The 22,192-nt window shown below is 40.4% G+C and overlaps 1 protein-coding gene across 1 annotated transcript in view; it reads right to left on the minus strand.

The window, feature by feature from the left end:
- The window catches only part of SHOC1 (shortage in chiasmata 1), a 52,596-nt gene extending 41,008 nt beyond the window's left edge, over positions 1-11,588 (minus strand). The window contains 7 exon segments of the mRNA XM_048932541.1: positions 1,497-1,678; positions 3,692-3,773; positions 4,346-4,475; positions 7,156-7,232; positions 8,419-8,499; positions 8,591-8,648; positions 11,475-11,588. Of these exon segments, the coding sequence (XP_048788498.1) occupies positions 1,497-1,678; positions 3,692-3,773; positions 4,346-4,475; positions 7,156-7,232; positions 8,419-8,499; positions 8,591-8,648; positions 11,475-11,588 (724 nt within the window).
- Positions 11,589-22,192: the final 10,604 nt, after the last annotated feature.

The following is a 22,192-nucleotide window of genomic DNA, read 5'->3' on the forward strand; positions in this document are numbered from 1 at the left end:
TATTTTGCATTCTGATATCTCATATTTAGTACATTAGTTTTCTTGCTCAGACTGTTGCTGTTTTGTTTTAGGCCTATCTCCCTACTTTTTCCCCTTTCCTGGGCTGTGGGTCCATGGGTCCACCACCCCATTAGTCACAGAACAGGGCTGAACCAGCCCATAAACCATTGACAGTGTCCTGCCATAAAAAGAATTTAAGAAAGCAGTATTTTTAGCTTGCCTACTTACTTTTGTTTAAGTACAATAACTATCTGTAAGTTCTCAAAAAGCCAAAAAAAAAAAAAAACAACCCACAAAAAACCTCCTCCTGCCCATGGAGATTTACCTCTTTTGAAAGGCTGTTTCTAAAAAGGTATGAGCTATAGCATGGGAAAGCACACAAATTCTTTTTATTCCTTTTGTAGATAAATATGAGGGCTGCTCTGAAAGTAATACCTCCTTTTTTACTACATTGGCCCATGAGGTCAGAGTGGATGATGGTGACACAGCAGTACATACAGGCTGAACCCTCTCGCCAATGTTCTGTTACATTTTGTTGTCAAGCACAGATAGCAGCAGAGGGGCAGGCTGACAAAATGCTGCTTTGTAGCTCAGAGTTTTCTCTATTAAGCAGCGCTATTGTGCTCTTTGTAGCTATTGTAATTTCCATGGAAATCACAGGATATTTTGGGAGCAAACTACATAATAATATAGAGGACTTGATTAATGATTAAAACATTCAGTTATATTCTACATATGTGGATAAAAATTAGGTAATTGCTTAAGGAAATGAACTAAGACTACTTTCAATTACTAACTGTAGAACAGTTGTATTGTTGATAATATGTTCCTAGTAAATGTTATCTTGTACAGACTCACAACAAGAACCACTTGTGCCCCCTACGTTGCTGTGGAGCAGTCTGAACAAACGATTAAGTTAGTTTGCTTTCCTAATGTAATCTAATTTACTGATAGACGAATAAACAACAATAACAAAAAACCAGTTCAGAATAATATGTCATAATATAGTAAAATAAAAATTTCTCAACAGACTGTTCCGCAATCAGAATGAATTATAACCATTAGGGCTGTACTATCCAAAATGTTTTTGAAAACACAAAGGAATGCTACCCAATTCAAAATACTTCAATCCCAGGAACAAAGTAGAAACTGCTTATTTCTTTTCCACCTTGATACGTTAAAAGAATATGCCTCAGGAATCTAACTTAATTGAAGTACAAAGGATCATTAGTATTTTGACCAATGCCTAGCAAAATCTATTTACAGTGATCCTTTGGGTTCACTTTCTGCCTTATGCTACTGTGACCCATTAAACCCTACTTCTCCATGGAAAAAAAACATCTCTTAAAATGGTTATTACTTCTGCAATTGCAAGTAATGTGATCACCCAAATGACCTCTTCAATGATCCTTCAGTCATGAACAAAAAAATGTGGAAGTTTACAAGACTAAAAAACCTGAATTTTCTAAAAAGTCAGAAAAGAGTCAACATCTTACCTTGCCACTGTTCCTTAAGCTCAGTAGCACAGTCGATCTTCAAATATTTCTCTTGAGTTGATGCTTCCTCACAAACAACTTTCTCGAGTAAATAATATGTTTCTGTGTCAATCTGAGAGATGGGATTTGAGCTTGCTATTACTTCATTATCGACACAGAACCCTATAGAACTGATAGGTTTCCTAAAAAGCAGAAAAAACATTCGGGTAATTAAGCAGCTGTAAGAAATTTTAATAACTTCTGTGACTCCTGAGTGTATCAATGGCACACAAAAAGACAGACTAAGAACTTTCATAGTCACTGTACTTAGAATAATTTGAAATTATAGACTTGTCTTCATTATTCAAATATAGATCCAAAGTTCAACCTCTCTACTACCAATTTACATATTTAATTCTTTCCCAAGAGAAAACTCTTTAAATTTAATCTCAGCATTAAATTTAACAAAGGGCAATGGCTGGAAAAAAGCATCAAAATTGCTGGTGTCATAACACTTCTGACCAAAAAAGCTCTGGGTTAAATGTATACATATCTTTCACATATCATGCAGAAAATATAGGCAAAAAAAAAAAAAAGGTGAAATACAGTATAAACAAAGAAGCAAAAACATTTCATTTTCTTGACACTTTTTGTGCTAATGTCAGTATTAGTAATATTTGCCAGGGAGAAAACCTGGTTACCAAACAAATAGCAAAGTCATTTGACAACAGATTTTTTTTTTTAAAGTTAGTTTTGGGTTAACCATACATTTGGATAAAATACTTGTAATTTCTAATTAAAATATGGCCATTTTACTGCTGCAATATCTATATAAATTGAACGAACAACAAACTTACATTTCTGAAGAACCTGTGTTTTCTGCTTACATTTAATAACTGTTTCTAATATTCTAATTTCAGAGAACAGACATCTCAAATGTTCATCTTATTTATTCAGTATTCTAATAATCTGTTGAGTCCTGACATTTGCCAACCATCTGGAGGTTGACCACATAAATGAAACGGCCAGAAACTGCAGCATAGGAAGTTCCACACAAAGGTGCGCAAGAACTTCTGTACAGTGAGGTGACGGAGCACTGGAACAGGCTGCCCAGGGAGGTGGTGGAGTCTCCTTCTCTGGAGATGTTCAAGACCTGCCTGGATGCCGACCTGTGCGACCTACTGTAGGGAACTGCTTTGGCAGGGGGGTTGGACTCGATCTCTGGAGGTTCCTTCCAACCCCTACGATTCTGTGATTCTGTGATTCTGTGATTCTGTGACATGGCATCAGTATAGAGAACAGAGTGCATCTCTTAATTTCGGCATAAACCTTCATGTTTAGTCAGTGATACTGGAGAACAACTGCTACAGTTTTTTAATAAAACATTTTACAAAGCAGCACAGCCTTGAAGTTACTTTGCATCCACAAGTAGCACAGCTCATGAGTGAAAACTGTCTGGTATTGACAACAATAAATGCCCAAAGCTGAACAAGATGTGAGCCTTTGAAAATCCACAAAACTTTGAAAACTGTGACAAATGAGAGCCGCGTTTTATTAAATCACAGCTAAGTGAGCTGTCAAGATGTGGTCATGGCTCTATGTCCAGGTACTGGCCAGTCACGACTGGCGTCCCACAGGGGTCCATCTTGGGACTACTGCTCTTCAATACTTTTATCAGTAATTTGAGTAGTGGGATTGAGCGCACTCTCAGCAAGTTTGCTGATGAAATATTACCAGCCACCCCTCATTGTACTCACATCCTCTGGTCTCCATAAACATTCAGCAAGAGTTGAAGGATATTGGTAGGTGCCATTTTTTTCCGCATGAAGGAAATCAGTTCCACACCTTTACTTCACGCACACTTTCATGCCAGAAACCTTTCTGTCAGAGTGCCCCTCTGCTGCCATCTGTCACACAGCAACAGCAAGTAACAGAATGTTGGCAGAAGGTTCAGACTCTGTTGTGATACCACCAACATCTATGGCATCTGGGGCAAAAATCATAAAATAGGAGGCATTACTTCCAGAGCTGCCCTCGCAGTAGTACTTTTAGTAAAGAAGACATCTTTAAGCTGTCTCCTAGAACAACTCCGCAGCGCTGTCCACTTCACACCATCAGAAGACATTTCCATATTCTATCATCACTAACTTTTCACTCACAAAGTAGCTGAATGATATTAAAGGAATTGTATATACTTTAAAGATAAGGTCACTGACTTTTCCAGGAAATCCTCCACATATGAACTTTTCTTCCACTGATCCAACACTGAAACAGCAATCATGTTCTGTGTTGGAGTAACTGGGACAGAAAGAGAATCACATAAAAAATAATAAAATCATTTTTAAGTATAGATCAAATCACTGCAGAGGTTAAACTGCAGCTAACACATATAGAAGAGGCAAAGATTGTTGCTTCTACTGTTTTCAAGTGAATGAAAGTAAACCAGAAACATGCAAATATTTTTATACACATTCACATATCATTACACCAATTTTTTCAAAAATTTCAGCATAATCTCCCAACTAAACAGATCTGTTTTCATTACTTATCTAGACCACTAATTTTCTTGCACAACAGTATGTCTCCTGACATTTTATACTGTATTTGACTAATTCAGCATGAAGTTTTACAGAGATGTCAATGATCTAATCAAATATTGCCCTAATTTGTGGTGCCATACACAAACAAATACCCAGTACCCATCTGTTTCTGCTTAGGCAATGAATAAATCCTGCCTTCAAATGCTGTAAGAGTGCTACTTCTGGAAATACATTTTTTCCTATTAGAATACATCATATTATGCTCAAACAGAAACCTTTCTGTCAATCCACAGTGAATTTAAACTAAACCTTAGCAACCAGACTACTTACTTCTTGTCCAGGGCCTCCTATACTGATCATGAGCAAAAAGTCCAGTCAGATGATACTTTTCATGTTGTCGGAAATAGGGAGGAAAGCAAAGTGATAATCTACGGATGGAATACTTTTGCCTTGCCATGCTCTGCACAAAAAAAAGGCATGTGATGGGATTATGAGACACACTTATATTTGTCTTTTTTATTTTTGCGCACCATGCCTTTTTATATTTAAGTTTTATATTTCTGTGAAACTGAGACACAGCCCAATCTAAAAGAACATAAAACTCAGTTAGTTCTGTCAATGGTCGCAATTATAAATTCTTTTTCCTTTTTGCTTTAATCCTCTGTCAGATACTTAAAACTGACAGAATTGTTAATGACAGTTAATTTTAAGAAAAAGAAGACAAAAAAAATTGCCATTATTCCATCTTCTTTAGAAAACTCTTGCAAAAATTGATAAGAGCCACATTGATGCAATAACAATTTTTTGTCTAAGGCAAAACACTATGTTTAGGCAGGTATCTTCTCTCCTAATCCTAATTATAACCTTTCTTGTCATTAAAACAAGTTATAATGACAGTGACTGTGCTCTTGCAGTACTCTGAGGTTAAAAATATATGAGCTGCTGGAGTTAAAGCAGAAACTGCTGAACAAGTAAATGCAAGCAATAAAGTGTCAGGGATCAGAATGACAATGTTAACACCAGTATGCAGTTTTGCGAGGATACCTGTAGCTCAGTAGCCTAGAATTAAGCATATTTTCAATCACTGCTGTTTGTAAAGTAGAGCAAACATGTCCTAGGGCTGTGTGCACAGATGGTGGCCTTATAACAGGCAAGCTATACATTTTACAGAACATTTTAGTTTGATTTGTTCCGAGTATAATGGCTATAGTGAATTAACGAATTTATGATGTCTGCTACAACATAACCTTTCTTGTCTTTCTCATATATAGAAATGTTTTTTAAAAAGAGTATTAATGTTTAAATCATTTAGCCAGTGAATATTTCCTACTATTTCTCAAGGAAATGTAAATGTCTTTATAAAAATCTCTTTTAAACAAAAGACACTGTTTTTTTACAGTCCTGTACAACTTGCCTGTATTGTCAATTTATGATGTAAGAGAATACCAAACTTCTAAGATGACTCTGTAATCACACCTGCAATGCTCAGTAGCTTGAGGAACCTACATAGGCATCTTTCTTGAAGTATTTATTTAAACTGGGCAGTTGGAAGAACTATACCTCTATAAAAGGACAAGAACATCAAGAGAAGGATTCCACACTGAGCTTAGCTAAACATTTGTAGGAATCAGAGTTTTGAGTCTCCCATCAAATTCCAGCATTTCCTACAATTGGAAGCATTAAGCAAGTGCATTTGGTAAAACAAATCCCTGAGAAGTTCACTGAACTATTACATGCTCTCTAGCAGGATGGTAGAAACAAGAAACTGCAGTTTCAGGACAGCGTAGCCTTCATACAGTCAGATGCAGAATACCTTCACTTTTGTGACCACATCCACTATTTCTGCTGATATTGCAGAGCCAGCAACCAGTCAGCAAGTTACCAAACACTAAACTTCTGCCTCTTTTCATATATCCCACTATCAGCACTGCCTGACTCCTCAAAATTTAGGCAAGAAAACGCACAAATCTAGTTATTTTCCTTTTCATACTGGCCCTGTACATGTTTTGCTAACATACCCTTTCACAAATATTCATATTCACAAATGCTATAGAATCATCTGAAGATCAAACTGAATAGAACTGCTGCTGGAAGGCTGAAATACAGATTACATGCTGCTGGAGTTACAGCAGAAAAAGGTTCTGATGGTACATTCTAAGAAAGAAGGCACAAACAGAGATACTATGGAAAATACCTTCCGCACTATGAGGAAAGGGACATGGACAAGGTATTCAATAGTGTGGACTGCAGTTCACCTGCAAATATTTGTACTATATTAGACTAATTCAGAGTTACATTTCTCCAGACATGCTCCAGGACTACTTGTGAGTGTACTTGCACTCCTTCTGAATTCTTGAAGGCATCATGTCTCACCATCTCATTCTTCTACTTTGCACAAGGAATACCCCCCCTAGGCAAAGCACCACCCTGCCAGAAAATTTTTTAGTATGGCTCATATCTTTTCTTTGAAAATGTGAATAAGTGAATCCTCAATTAGAAAAGACATTGCACCAAATGATAAGCAATGGATAACATCACACAGATGTAGACAGGAAAGAAAGCAGAACTTTGTTAAGTTTTCCATGTTGTAACAGATCAACATTAATAAAGCCAGGAGATTCATTGTAGATGTCAAAAACATCTGCTTTACACAGATTTTAAATTTCATCCATAGCATACAAAGAAATGACACTTCCCCATCTATAGTAGGAGTACAACGATTTGTAGCATTACCTAACGCATATTAAATAAATTAGAAACTAAAACTAGTTCTTCAAAAAGGTAATTAATTGAATTGTATGCATTAGAAAGCACAGTACACACTCCAAAGGAAGCTCTGAGCAACAGGTTATGAAACACAATCATAAATGCAATAGACAAACAAAAAATAAATGCTCTTCTGCTTTGGTAAAATTGCACTTTAATTTTCTATTAAAAAAGGTAATCAGTCCTTATTGTTATATAACCTTATTATTATATAACCTTAATAACCTTATTGTTATACTAGCATCAGTGCAGTACAACAACCTCAAACAAATACAATTTCTTAGAAATTAGTTCTCTACTTTTTAACATATATGAATCTTTTAAATGACTGACATAATTCCTTCAGAATAATAAGTGAAATAATAAAACTATACCTCATATAAATAGTCTGTTGAGTGATACTTTAAAGCTGCAAACATCTTTCCTGTTTTGTGATGTTTCCGACACTTGTCTAAAAGAAATTCAGAAAAAGTTCTTGTACAAGAGTTGAAAGAGCAGACTGAAATAAAGGCTAAACAAGAATAATTTCTGAACTTCTTCTAACATATGCGCTTTGAACTGAACTTTGTTTAGAAGAGCGTTTAGTATTCCTCCTTTGGAAGGGTGTAACAACTGAACTAGAGACCACAGACATCTGATTATGCAAAAATGCCCTTTTCTCTCTTCTCCCTTCCCTCCCTTCCTCTGCCCCTTCCCTTTTCCCCTCCTCCTCCTCTCCCTCTCCCTTCCCTCTGTGCCTCTTGCAGTTCAAAGAAAACCTTTCAATCCTTTTAAGTGAACGTAAGCAATCTGAGTTATCTCCCCTAAGCAATAATTCTGACAATTTAAGAGATCTAATCGCTGAACCGATCATACCAATTAGATTATTTCTTCTGGATTCAAAAATTGTAGTTCAGCTACCTAAACCTAATCTTTCACTGACTAACGCATAGAGCTTCTTCTTCTTTTTTTTTTTTATTCACTCCTTCAGTTTTGCAAGCAAAAAAGAATTGTATGAGCTAGTTATAAGGAAGAGGTCCTGTTAGAACACCAAGTCTCTAAATTAATTAGGGGACTCTGATGGAGTCAGGTGGGTAATGGATTACAGGTAAAGGAGTACAAGAACATATGTATGGTGTGATTGGTCATGTGCGTACAAGGTGAGAGTATGTATTCTTAAACAAATTAGGTAAAGTGTTAGGGCTAAATTAAGATAATCCTATCCAAACAATGTATGATGTAAATGAAACATAAAAAACTTGAGTTGTAGGGCTGTAAGGAAAGTTGGGACTCAAGTAAATATCAGTAATATGGCATCAGGCTAACATTGCATGGGTAACAGTGTCAGAAATAACAAATCCAGCTTTGAAAGTAACAGAGACCAACAAATAAAAGATAATTAGGAACTGGCTGTTTGCTTGAAAATAGTATGGCCAGGGAATGTAGAAGTCTGGGTTCGGGAAAAGGGAAAAAAAATAAAAACAACCCACAAAACCACTCCAAACCATAACTAAGGTACAGAGGGGAATTCCTGTTGGAAGCTGTGCAGAGGCCCTCAGCCAGTGGGGAGGCTGACCAGTGAGCCAACACCTGGCTGCGCTGAGGACACTCGCTGTGGGAACATCCTGAGGAGATGAGAGCAACTTTCCTATTGCTACCTTCTTGAGAGCGCTTCACTGGAACACACCGACACTGCTCCGTAAACCAGCAGCCATCACAGACGGCGCCGCAGCGCGTACCTCAGGAGCGACCTCAGGGCGGGAAGCGCGCCTGGCGCCTCTGATTGGCTGCCGCCGGCCCGCCGGCCGAGAGGCCCCGCCCCTCCCTCACCATTGGTCTCCACGCCCCCATAGAGAGCTGTGGCCCGGTCTGGCTGGGGCTGGGCGATCTGGGAGCACCAGAATTGGGTTCAGTACAGACGGTGGGGTCTCGCAAGAGCAGAGGTGTGGAATCACCTCCCTTGACCTGCTGGTCGCTCTTCTCTTGATGCGCCGCGAGATTTGATTGGCCTTCTGGGCTTCAAGTGCACATTACCAGCTCATGTCGAGTCTTTCATCAGCCAGCATCCCCATATCCTTCTGCTCAGGGCTGCTCCATTCCCATGCTCCATTCTCCACTCGAGCTGTATCTGTGCTTGGGACTGCCCTGACCCAGGTGCAGGACCTTGCACGTGGCCTTGTTGAACTTCATCAGGTTAGCGTGGGCCCACCTCTCGGGCCTGTCCAGGTCCCTCTGGATAGCAACCCTTCCCTCCAGTGTGTCAACTGCACCACTCAACTTGGTGTCATCTGCAAAATTCCTGAGCATGCACTCAGTCCCACTGTCCTTATTGCCTACAAAGATGTTAAACACCATTGGCCCCAGTACTGATCCCTGAGGAGCACCACTTACCATAACTTTCCTGTTCAAGAGCTGGACAGAGTGTCCAGAGGTGAATCATTGCTGAATCTGGTGCTCACCAACGTGGAAGGGATGATTGAAGACATGAAAATCGCAGACAGTTGGGGCTGCAGTAGCCATGCCCTGGTTGAGCTGATGATCTCAAGAAATGCAGGCTTGGCAAACAATGGAATCAGGACCCCGAACTTCAGGAGAGCAAACTTCAAGTTGTCGAAGGAATTGTTGGGTGAGGTCTCCAGGGAAGGAGTCCTAAGAGATAACTGAGTGGAACAAAACTGGCTACTCTATAGGGATGCCTTTCTGAGAATGGAAGAACTCTCTGTCCTTCAGAATATAAGAAAGCAGGAAGGGGATACAGAAAACTGATGTGGCTTGGCAAGGACCTGCTGGTCAAACTGAGGGAAAAGAAGGGCAAGCATAGGCAGTGAGAAAAAGGACATTTCTATGATAGAATCGTGGATTTGGAAGGGTTAGAAGGGACCTCAAGGGATTGAATCCAACCCCCTTGCTAAAGCAGGTGCTCTACAATAGGTCACACAGGTAGGTGTCCAGGCAGGTCTTAAATATCTCCAGAGAAGGAGACTCCACTACCTCTCTGCACAGTCTATTTCAGTTCTCAGTCACCCTCATCATGAAAGTTCTTTTGCATATTGGTGCAGAGCTCCAGCTTATGGCTGTTTCCCCCTGTGGTCTTCACAGACCACTAAAAAGAGGTTGACCATGTCCCTCTGTCTCTCACACTTATGATACTTACAAACATTAATAAGATCCCCTTTCAGTCTTTTTCTGTCAAGTCTGAACAAATGCAGACTGGTCAGCCTTTCCTCACTGGGGAGATACTCCAGGCCCTTTATCATTTTTGTGGCCCTCTACTGAACTACTTTCAGGAGATCTCTGTATTTTTTGTTCCAGAGAGCCTGGAACTGGACACAGTACAGTGTCAGGTGTGGCTTGACCGGGACACAGTCACAGACACTCCCTTGACCTGCTGGCTACACTCCTTTTAGTGCACTTAAGGACCCCATTGGCCTTCTTGGCCACCAGGGCACAATGCTAGCTCCTGGCCAACCCGTCATCCACCAGGATCATCTGGACCTTCTTTGCAGAACTCTTCTCCAGCAAGTCATCCCCCAGCCTTATTGATACATGCGGTTATGCCTCCCCAGGTACAAGACTCTACTCTTGCTCTTGTTAAACCTCATCAAGTTCCTCCCTGCCCAACTCTCCAGTCCATCCAGATCTTGTTGAATGGTAGCACAACCTTTGTGCAGCTGCTCCTCCTAGTATAGCAGGTCCACAGGACCAGAAAAGGGAAGGGGAGGGGAGGGTGTCAGCAGTTTATGGGCTGATTCAGCCCACATCTGCAATTAATGGGGGGGCCCATGTACCCATGCCCTGGGAAAGGAGAAAGGGGAGAAGGGGAAAGGGTAGAGAGATGGTGGATGGGCCTATAAACAGAACAGCAGCAATGATCTAACTAGAAAAAGTTAATTTACTAAATATGATATTGAAATGCAAGAGAATCCAAGATATAATAGGAACTGGGGCTAATATATCAAATAAAGTGAGAGAGAAAAAAAGTATCTGAAACCGAAGCCCTTACTCTAAAATTGAAGGTGAAATGACTGGGGAGCACACATGCTGACTGGCAGTGAGAAAATAAGAGTCCCATGACTTACCAGGAACTTTACCTTCCCTTCTGAGCACAAAGTCCTCTGGGGTATGTAGTTCTTCTCTTCTGAGAGCCAAGTATTCAGGAAATCAGCAGTCCATGGAACTGGAATATTAACTCTTTAACTCCCAGTGCTTTACATGATGTTATGATGTGGGATACCAATAACAAAGATCATAAAACCGTGACACTATCAGAACTTGTTGTGGACTGTATCCTTTCATCCGGGTTGCTGATGAAGATGCTGAACAAGACCAGACCCAACACCAACCTCTTGAGAACACCACTAGTTACATGCCTGCAAACAGACTCTGTGCTGCTGCTGAGCTCTGCCTGCCTGAGCTCTGCCAGTCTGCCAGTTCTCAATCCACTTCACCATCCACTCATCTATCCCACGCTTCCTAAGTTTCATCACAAAGTGGGATAATGTGGGAGATGGTGTTAAATGCCTTGCTGAGTCAAGGTACACAATACCCACTGCCCTCCCTCCACCCACATGGGGGTACATCGAGCATGATCTCCCCTTAACATGTTGACTACTCCTGATAACCTTCTGTTCCACTTGCTTGGAGATGGCACCTGGAAGAACTTGCTCCATCACCTTTCCGGGGTGGAGGTGAGGCTGACTGTCCTGTAGTTTACCGGATCCTCTTTCTTGCCTTTTTTGAGTCCTGGAGTGACATTGGATTTGTATTCTTTGATTTTGGCTAGACACTCTCTGATCATCTCCTCCTCAACACTAGCAAAGCCTTCCATTCCCCAGACTCTCTCTTACCTTCAGGATTTGGGTTTCCTAAGGGAAAGACAATGTAGTAAAGACTGAAGCAAAGAAAGTATTCAGTATCTCTGTCTTCTCAGTATTCCCTGTTACCCAGGCTGTAACAAATAATAAAGCTTAAATCTCTTGTGTTTCAGTGAAGTATTTTTGCAATACTGAGTTTTTAACAAGTGAGTCATAGTGATTCTGCTGTTTAATGAGTAGTTCTGAGGGTGCTTTGTGGTTAGTATGTCTTCTAAGTGAAAGAAAAAAGATCAGTAAAAAGGTTTTATGCATGGTGTATATTATGAATGCATAATGAGATTGAAATACAATTAGAAGTACAAGGGGCTGATTGCATCTAGGTGTTGTTATCCACATCTTCCATTAAAAGTTACAGGATTTGACTTAAATTGACTGACAAAGACAAAAATAACACAGTCTGCCAAGGCCTGCACCTTCTGTAGGTCACTCAGAAATGGCTTCTCATGAGCCTTCAGCACATCTAAAGACCGCATTTTGTGAACTTGTTATTTGGTAGGCATGCTGTATTTCAACAACTCATTATTCAGCTGACATTCTGCTTCTCCTGATTTTACACTAAGCATACTTTATTCTTTTCCATAATTTCCTTTCTGACTTACAGATATGCAAGCACCCCTATGTGGTAACAGAGAGACCATTACATGGTAGCTACGTTTCCACTTGCATGTCTTACTTTTATTTTTAGTTGAGATTTATTTGCAGTTAGGTAAAAAGATGAAGGTAAGACAAGGAATGACATGTCCTTCTTTCAGAATGCATACTGCACAATCCATCTATATGCAAAACCAAACCAGTTTATCCTTTTCTAAGATATGTTACTGTGTGTCTATGTATTAGTCTGTATGTTTGTGTCATTCCCTTTTCAAGAACAGGGAGGAGAGGCACGTATAGGTTGGTCCAAGTACTGGATCATTTGGTTTTTAAAGCTAGAAAGGAATATCATATGCAACATAGAGGCTCAAAAATGCTTCATTTTAACTGAAGAATCAATTAAGTGGGTGGTCTGGTTTGTACAAGGTCATACCATCATTTCCCTAATGAAGAAGCATTTTTTTTGGTTCCAGAAAATCACTGTTTTAACTCATTGTCCAAGCAAAAAAGGAACAGCAATTTTAAAGCATCATATTGCCTTGTACCAAGAGGAACTGTAGTTATTTTTGAGTTGTGATTCAATGATGAAATTGGAAGAGTTTAGCTGGTAAACAAGAACTATGGAGCCTTTGGATTTTTAGTGTCACAGCTGCAGGGATTATATAAAGTACCTCTAAAGCTGATGCTTCAATATGAAGAAATGCAGCTTAATAAGATAATGTTTGTCCCACAGGTAATCATATTCTCTATTTTAGAATTTGTCATGGTTTGTTAAAGTGGCATTTGTTTTGCAGCACTGCTCATGCGTGCAGTAATATTTCAGTGTTTACTTTTTAATTGGTACTTTGATTCAGATAATATCAATATTGATCTTATCATACATTTAATCATTTTAGTCACAAAGAGACTGCCTCTTGCCATAACATCTCAGCCAGAATTGCCAGATTTCTTCATAATGATGGTAATAATCTTCTCATGAAGATTAAAATTCCTGCTGATTAGCAAGAACTCACCTGACATTGGTAAAGTCTTCATGAGTGAGAGAAAGACGAAATTGCCTTTATCTACAGATGGTAAATGTTAGCAGCTTGATTAACCAGGACATGAAGTTGACATCTATTCAAGGAGCATGAAAAACAAAGAAACTTGGTCATTTCGTTTCATCAGCAGTTTGTGTAGAAAAATACACATCCAAGTAAAGTAAATTCTGCAGTATTTGCTGAAGAGGTTTTGTGAACAGCTTCTGTGAAGATGTCCCTGTTCCACAAGGGGTTGCTGTTGTCACGTATCTTGGTAAACAGTTTCCACTTCGAAGACTAAAGTGTAGGCATGCCAATCTCTCAGGGAGTGAAACAGAGGAGTATTAGCTGCAAAGGAATCTTCAAAGGCTTTGGTGATATATCCTGAAATAAAAATACAGTGCAGCTAATACTTGCAATACTTGCAGTTTTGATGCTTTTTCTTTGCTTTTTGTTTAATTTGCTTCCAAATGAATGAGAAATGGAAGTCAGATGCACCGGATATTTCATGAATACTGAAAGTTAGTGTTATTTTATCTTTGAAAACTGTTGGTAGCATATATGGTATTTTTCATAACACTAAAGTTGGTTTTGCAAGCATTGTTGGGGAGAATGATGCTTTTAAGCAATTTTTTGGGGGGGGGGTAGAAAAAATATTTCTATTACAGATGTCTCAGCTGAGCAGTAAAAGAAGTTTGAATAACTAAATACTGACATTCTCATGTTGACAATGGTTTCTGAAGCACATTTGTAAACCCCACCTTGTAGTGGACAAAGCAGACGTTGGTATGACAGTAGAAGTTGGCTCCAATCCTGAGCCAGTAGCATGAAGGAGGGCACCCACTGGAAAGTGAGTAATCCTCTGAAGGTGTGCTAAACCTGGACATCCCCAGAGACACAGAGTCTTGAGCAAGGTGGAAGAAATGGTGTTGTTTCACTGATTTCTTCAAAACTGGAGTTTCACTGTGGTTCATTTTAGAAATGGGACTAGGGCATTCTGTGGCATGGTAATGAAGAGTTACACCACAGTTAAGCTTGCTGTGGAACCTTGGTGCCAACACAACGTGCAACCTCAGGAAATGTTTCTGCAGACACAGATGTGTTTTCAGAGAACACTACAAAAGGAACAGCTGGATTTGCTTGCAATTCTCAGTGAAATCATGCGGAAGGAATAAATGGAAGGTTTGAAATTCGCAGCTAAGGATGGCCATTCATTAAATGCTGGAACTTGCTGATTGATCTAACTAATGGAAGATGTTATCAACAGGTTTAGTGGTGCCTCTCCCAAAGTTCAAAGACCATCTTAGGAACATACATTTTTGGTGCATTGGCTGGAATACATTCTCTTGGAATCTGTACCCCCAGAGAGTTTTGTTGTTTATCTGTATTGGAGGCCTGCAATTCCTTAAAGTCTGGGCATACTGCCAACGTTCTGGGAACTTTCTAAACTCTTTGAGTGCTGTGCCAGTATTTTGTTGTTGTTGTTGTTGTTGTTGTTGCTTTTTGTTCTGGCACTGTGCCAACTTGTTTTTGCAAAGAAACGAAGTGTTTGCTTTCTCTTGTAAAACTGTTCTTCAAGGGATTACGTTTCATCGTGTTCTTCCTTTTAACATTTAGAACGTAGCGAACCTTTATTAAGTCTGCCGTTCTGCTCTACAGAGCTATATGCGTATATAGTAAATTAAATACACTGATGGAAATGCCTATCCGCCATCTGGATGCAGCGTGGCATGAATTGGGCATTGAAAGTTACGTCCCAGAGAGAGTTGCTAATTTTACTTTTTAACAGGCTTCCAATCTCTCCCTTGAATCCCTTATACATTTTTGAAATGCTCATCCAATGATCATGTTGAGAATCTCCCTGAGATCAAAGTTCACCAAGGTGAACTTCTCCATGAAGGTGGTTGCTCCAGTTGCTGTAGGACATGGCAAAAGCCATAAGGACCCTGATCTGATTTACAGAACAATGCAGGTAACAGTTAGAGGGGCCCTGCCCCCAGCTAAGGGGTGGAAAGGGATAATGGAGTGTATTGGACTTGTGAATTTGATGGCCTGGCGCATCAGAACCACAGAAATATGAGGCACTGGTGAACACTGGTGCACAGTGCACTCCAATTCCCAGAAGTCACAAAGGGACAAAATCAGTTTATGATTCTGGGGTGACTAGAGGTTCCCAAGTGTTGACTCTGTTGGAGGCCAAAACAGGCCTCACTAGTAAAGACTGGCAAAAGCACCTTATTGTGACTGGCCCAGGGGCTCCATGGATACTTGGAACTGATTACCTCAGAAGGGGGCATTTCAAGGATCCCAAGGGATATTGATGGTCCTTTGCAATAGCAGCTGTAGACACAGACAACATTAAGCAGCTGTCTGTTTTGCCTGGCCTGTCAGAAGATCTGTCTGTTGTGGGGTTGCTTTGAGTGGAAGAGCAGCAGGTACAAAAATGGTGCACAGACATCATTACAGCACCAACAGGAATTCTTTGCTTCCTACTCATAGGTTAATTCATCAACTAGAGAGTCAGGGAGTGATCAGCAAAACTCACTCACCTTTTAACAGCCCCATATGGCCAGTGCATAAAGCCAGTGGAGAATGGAGGCTGACGGTGGACTACCGTGGCCTGAATGAAGTCACACCCCCACCGAGTGCTGCTGTGCTGGACACATTAGAATTCCAGTGTGGAGTCAAAGACAGACAAGTGGTGTGCCACAACTCACATTGCTAATGCCTTTTTTCTCCATTCCTTTGGCCACAAGATGTAGGCTTTCACCTGGAGTGGCATTCAGTACACCTGGAAACATTTGCCCCAGGGGTAGAAACACAGCCCTAGAATTTGCTGTGAGTTGATTCAGACTGCACTGGTGCAGTGCATTGCTTCCAACCACCTGCAGTACCCTGCTAATATTATGGTGTGGGGCAATATAGCAGAGGAAGATTTCAAGAGAGAGAGTAATCCAGATCCTTCTACAAGCTGCTTTCATCAAGTGGAGCAAAGTGAAAGGACCTGCACAGGAAATAAAGTTCCTAGGTGTAAAATGGCAAGATGGGCAAATAACAAAATTACTACTGTGTCTCACCCACTAGTGTCCTAGTTCTGGACCAGTTCAGCCTGGTTCTGTGACCAGTGGGTGGGGGGACCCAGAGTCCCATACCCTGGTAAGGGTTTAGGGAAAAAGGTAGGGAGGTGGACCTAAAAACAAAAGAGTGTCAAAGAGCTAAGGAAGAAAACTAATTTTCAAAAATGATAGCGGAATGCAAAAAAAACCCACAATATAATATGATATAATTGGAATAGAAACTAATAAATAAAATGAGAAAGTGTACAAAACCCAAAGGCTCTGATGCTGAAGGTGAGATGGCCAGGGAGCACACAGTGCAGAGATGAGCAGAAAAAAGAACTGTCTCATGACTCCCAAGTTGTATCTTTCCCCTCTGAATGGAAAATGGAAAAAGAACAGTGAAGTCTTCTGGGAGATGTAGTTCTCTTCTGTAACATGTACCCAGAACTATCAACAATCCACGGGACTGCAGCATTAACTCTTTAACTCCCAGTGTGCTACATGATGTTATGATTTGGAATACCAACAACAAAAATTATAAAACGATGACAACTAGTAAGAAAGAGACACAATCTTTTCTGAATGTAGTGGGTTTTTGCAGAATGCATGTTCTGAACTATAGCCTCGTTGTGAGCCCTCTACATTGGATGATGCAGAAGAAGAATAATCTTAAGTGGAGCTCTGAGCAGCGGCAGCCTTTTGAGCAAATTAAACAGGAGATAGCCTGTGCCAAGGCCCTGGGGCCAGTATGGATGGGACATGATGTAAGAAACATCCTCCAGACTGCTGCTGGAGAGAAAGGTCCCACTTGGATTGTGTGGCAAAGAGCCTCAGGAGAGATCCGAGGCTGACCCCAGCATTCTGGAGTTGAGCATACAAAAGTCCAAAGAGTGCTACACTCCAGCTGAAAAGGAGATCTTAGCTGTGTATGAGGGGGTTTGGGCTGCTTCCAAAGTAACTGGTGCTGAATCACAGCTCCTTCTGGCATCTCGACTGCTGGTGCTAAACTGTATGTTTAAGGGAAAGGTTCCCTCCATCCATCATGCCACTGATGTTGCTTGGAGTAAGTGGATTCTGTTGATTACTCAGCGAACTTGGATGGGAAACCTCAGCCATCTAGAAATCTTAGAAGTAAGCACGGGCTGGCCTGAAGGTAAAAAGTTTGGAAGAGAGAGGGTGATGGCAAAACTATAAATATGGAAAGACATGGCAGGTTGTTTATATCATCTTGACACAAACCTGCAGTGGTAGACATTATGTACTTAGCATGGTAGACATTATGTACTTAGCATGATGGAGGCAACCACTGGGTGGCTGGAAACATACACAGTACCCCATGCTACCGAAACACCATATTAAGTCTCAAGATGCAAGTCCTATGGTGACATGATACTCCAGGGAGAATTGAGTCAGATGATGGGACTCATTTCAAAACTTCTTTTGTAAATACTCGGGCCAATCTCATGGCATTGAGTGGATTTATCTTATCCCCAGTCATGCAGCAGCTTCTGGTAAAATCAAATGATACAATGGACTGTTAAAAACTATGTTGAAAGCAATGGGTGGTGGAACATTTGAGCACTGGGAGAAGCATTTGGCAGAAGCCACCTTGTTGGTCAATACCCTGGATCTATCAGTTGAGATGGATCTAACCCGGTCTAACTCCCCACATGTTGTAGAGGGAGATAAGGTGAAAAACAAGCTGAGAAGAGCAGTTTGAGCCTTCCTGGCTTCAGGCAAGGGCAGATCTCTGTGGAACTGTTCTTGCTTAGGGACCTGGATTCACTTGATGGGTAGTGCAGAAAAATGAGGATGTTCAATGTATACCACAAGGAAATCTGTGGCAGGCGGTTGGAGCCAGCTGAACTTTTAAGGACCCTTCCAACCCAAGTCTTTCCATGGTTCTTCAGTAACCAACTTTCCTGTGGTACACTTGCAGGAGATTTGCACTAGAACCTGCAGTGTTCCTGGCCGACACACTTGTGATCCTGTTGAGTCTACAGGTATGTACAAATCTCCCCTAACCCATCAAGAACTTGTTTTAAATTTTTGTCTCATTTGCACAACTCCTCCAATCTAATGTTGTGTCGTGGATTCTAGGGAAAATGTGAACAGTGTGCATCATTCCTTATTTACAAAGTTTTCCTTATTTTCTTCCGTGCTCACAGACCGCTATGTGATTGACTATGAAGCTTGCTTGAAATAATAGAAAAAAAAGTTCATAAGTTTTTGTTTGTGATCTGTGGACTACTGATCTGCATTCCATTTCCATCCAGCATGGCCTGAGCTTTCATGACTAGACAATTATTTATTAATGTTCTTCTGTCCTTTTTGTAGGTCTGATGGAAAACAATTTTTCAGTCAAGAGTCCTTGTTAGTCTGAGGTTTTCCATGCTGAGATAGCAATCTTCTCTGTGTATTAGTTTGTCAATCTGTAGCATGGTAAAGGATAGTCTAACTGTGATACCCTTCTTTCTGAAACATCTTAATCATTTTTGCATTTTCAGCAGCTTAAATAAAAATTATAGTGGTGTTCATCCATCCTTACTTAGAAGGGAGTTAGACTCATTATTTAATTTCTGGTATTTAGAATCAGGCTCCCTATATACTCAGTGGTAGAGCTCTTCAGTGCTCTGAATCACCTTTGGGAAGCATATCACTCCTCCTTTCAGCTGTCATAGTTATGTCCTAGGTACTTGTGAAGTGCAAAGAGAGGTGGTGCAGAGCTGATACTCCTGGCACTGCTGGGTTAACTTTCTGGTTTAGAAACACCATTCTGCAGTAAGCATCTACCATCAGGAGCATTGTTCAAATGCGTGTCTGCCTGGTTGTACTGCCTTGCTCATGTCATACTGCTATTCATGTCTTCACCATCTTCAAAGCAGCCTCTGAAGGTTTTACCAGGCTGTAGTTGATACAGAGAGATGATGAAGTACCATGCTCCAGGAAAAAATGCAGTTCTCACTCCTGACTCTTTCCAACTTCCTGTTGGAATACCTACCCTCAATTCTCGATTATGCAAACCATCTCCATGTCTGGCTTGTTGCTGGGAAACACCTTCTGTTTCCTACATTTGCTGACAGTTGGGAGTGATTGCAACTTCCCAGGAGTACATGTTGCCACTGAAGTGAGGTGTTTGTCTGTCTACTGTGCATCCAAAGTTATGGAAAGTGATACGTTAATGAAATTTCTCCATAAAAGAAAGACAGCAGTTGAGCTACTCAGTTTTGATAAGCCAGCTTTAATACTGACCTAAGTGCTGCTGCAGTTTTTGTTCTCTTGACTTCAGTGGATGTTTGTAAAGAGCTTGAGTACTGCCTCTTCAGGATGTTTCTGTGACTGCGTGAAATTGCTGTACCATCTTGGGCAGCCAGTCTCAACTGTCTTGGGAGCTAGGTATGAGACGTTAAATGCTTCAGCACTGGCTGCAATATTAATTGATGATGTAGCCAAATTTTTCATGAATAGAAAAATAAGTTTTGAGAAATGCGGCTGAAAAGATCAGTTGTAATGTAATATAATTGGTGATGTATTTATTGTATTTCTTTTGATGAACGAAATAAATGAAGTCTCTCAGAAAGCAATTTCAGTATTTGCTTTAGATAGACAAGGTAGAAAATAGGATGCTAAGGCAAAACTCTGAGATGCAGTAAGTTGCCAAATATTGGATACTAATGTAGAATAGAAGTCTTTTTGTTTGGTATATGTATGATCTTTTCTGTTTCTGAGGATGATGTATGGAGACCTTTTTTTACATTTTAACACACAGAATAAAGACTAACATTTTGTAATAAAGAAACAGTGTTAGGATTTGAATCTCTTAAGTATTTAAACTAGCCAATGTTTAGTATTTTGTCACAGTATCACTTCAGCTATACATGGAAAGGTACATTCAGCAGGACAGGAAACTGTAACAGAAATAAGGAGATGCTAACAGCATGGAAAGCATCCTACCTCAAAAGGTGAAGTTCTCATAAGTCTCCTGAGCAGAGGTCCTTAATCTTCTCTAAATGGCTTTGACAGTATGGATGTAAATAGAAGGACTTATTTTGACTGCTCAGGAACCAGAAGAAGAGAAGCATGATTGTATGTAGACAGTGCCTGAACTTAATGGGCTTTTGTAAGTATGGCTGAGAAGTTTCCCTTGATAGATGGACTTGTCAGATGATTTTGACAATTCCTTGGGATACTTTCTTAACAGCTAGGCTCAACATCTGAAATGAGCTGAAATAAAGCCAGCTGCTTGACTTTGAGTGTTTTGGGTCTCATGGGTTGTGCCTTCATCTAGATCAGAAAATCAGAGAGCCATACAACTGCCAGTTTTTCAACAGTGCTGTAGTTCAGGTATCATCTCAGAAGTTTTCTCTGTGGTTAGAAATGGTTTTAAAATCAGTGAGCAGAGTGACTAGTTTGAACCTTGAATGACCCCATCTCTACTGGGAAGATTGCATGCTGTTGTCTGTCAAGACCTTCAGACAATGACTGGAAAAAAAAAAAAAAACGACAACACAGAGGAGCACTCTTCCTCTCTGCCAAATGAGTCAGAAGCCCCCTGTGGTCATTAGGATAGAGGGCATTGAACAAATAGAGCAAAACCGAAAGGAATGAGGGAAGCAGTTAGCTCAGGAGAATGTAATGTCCTGAAAACAATCCCAAAGAAAAAAGTGACCAAAATTTTGGAAACACTGATGTTCTCGAGAGACAGAAGTAGAAGGAGGTGGGGTGTGAGCTCTGAATTTTAGATGAGTATTGTGTTTGTCCATCCAGAAGGAGGGCCTTCTTTCAACTGCATGAATGCATTCATAAATAACCATCTGATTGGAAAAGATATTTGAGAGATTTTCTTGTGGTCGGTGGAGACATAGAACCTGAAACCTGAGATCACCTGTTTCTAGCTGGAAAGTGAAAAACAACCCTGAGAAATCACTTGCATGTGGGATAACTGTCTCACTCCATAGAACAATGAGCAGCATACCAGAGGTTGACATCATCTTCGCAGAGGGACTAATAGTTGGTCATGAATTTCCTTTTTATAGGCTTAGATGTACGCTGAACTATTCCAGAATGATGAGGTGTCAACAGCCTCTCTTGAACTCTGTAATCCAAAACAACGGCAATTTTTTGTGAGGCCTATGGCTTCACATATCAGGTAGTGTGCTAAGGGATGTTTGGAGTGTACTCTAGAAATGTATTGTTTGGTATGTGGAAGGTCCTTGAAGAGCAAGCCCTGCAAAATATATAAAAATGTATTTAATGGAGTTGTAGGAAGCTGTGTAAGCTGTAGTAAGCTATGCAATTGAATGTTTCAAGTTTTTACAGCAGCTGAGTGACTCATAGGTGAGCTCTGTTCTTCTAACTAGATACAAGCATTGATATGTGGATTGGAATCAGAACTTGCTAGAGCTCAGGAGATGTTCATCTCCTTTAGGACTGTGCAGTTATATCTACTGCACCTTGCTAACTGCCTCATCAACAGCAGCTGTTAATGAAGTGTTGTGATCAGGAAGCGTCACGTACAGCAATCACGGCAGACTATTCCTCTTTCGTTCACCTTTCATTAAGTGTTTCCACATCAGCTAGGCATGATGTGCATATTTCCTCCTCAGAAGCTGGGAATGTAGATCAGTTCAGGGAGAAGTGTGAGACAGGGCTCAATGTCATAGTGGTTTATTATGTTACATCTCATGTTTCAAAATCCTATGAGTCTGTGGGTATTTTACTCTAACTTTCTTTAGACTTTTGTTAGTCGTCTGTTTGGTTCCTCATTCCACACTTAATGAGCACAGAGAGAGGCTTTGTTTTGGGCTGACATTATGGTGCTGTGAAAGAATAACTTCTGGATAGCTGCCCTTCACTGTTTACTGATGTACAGTATTGCTGAAATTATAA

This window comes from Lagopus muta, chromosome Z (genome assembly GCF_023343835.1).
Source record: "Lagopus muta isolate bLagMut1 chromosome Z, bLagMut1 primary, whole genome shotgun sequence".
Taxonomy (NCBI): Eukaryota; Metazoa; Chordata; class Aves; order Galliformes; family Phasianidae; genus Lagopus; species Lagopus muta.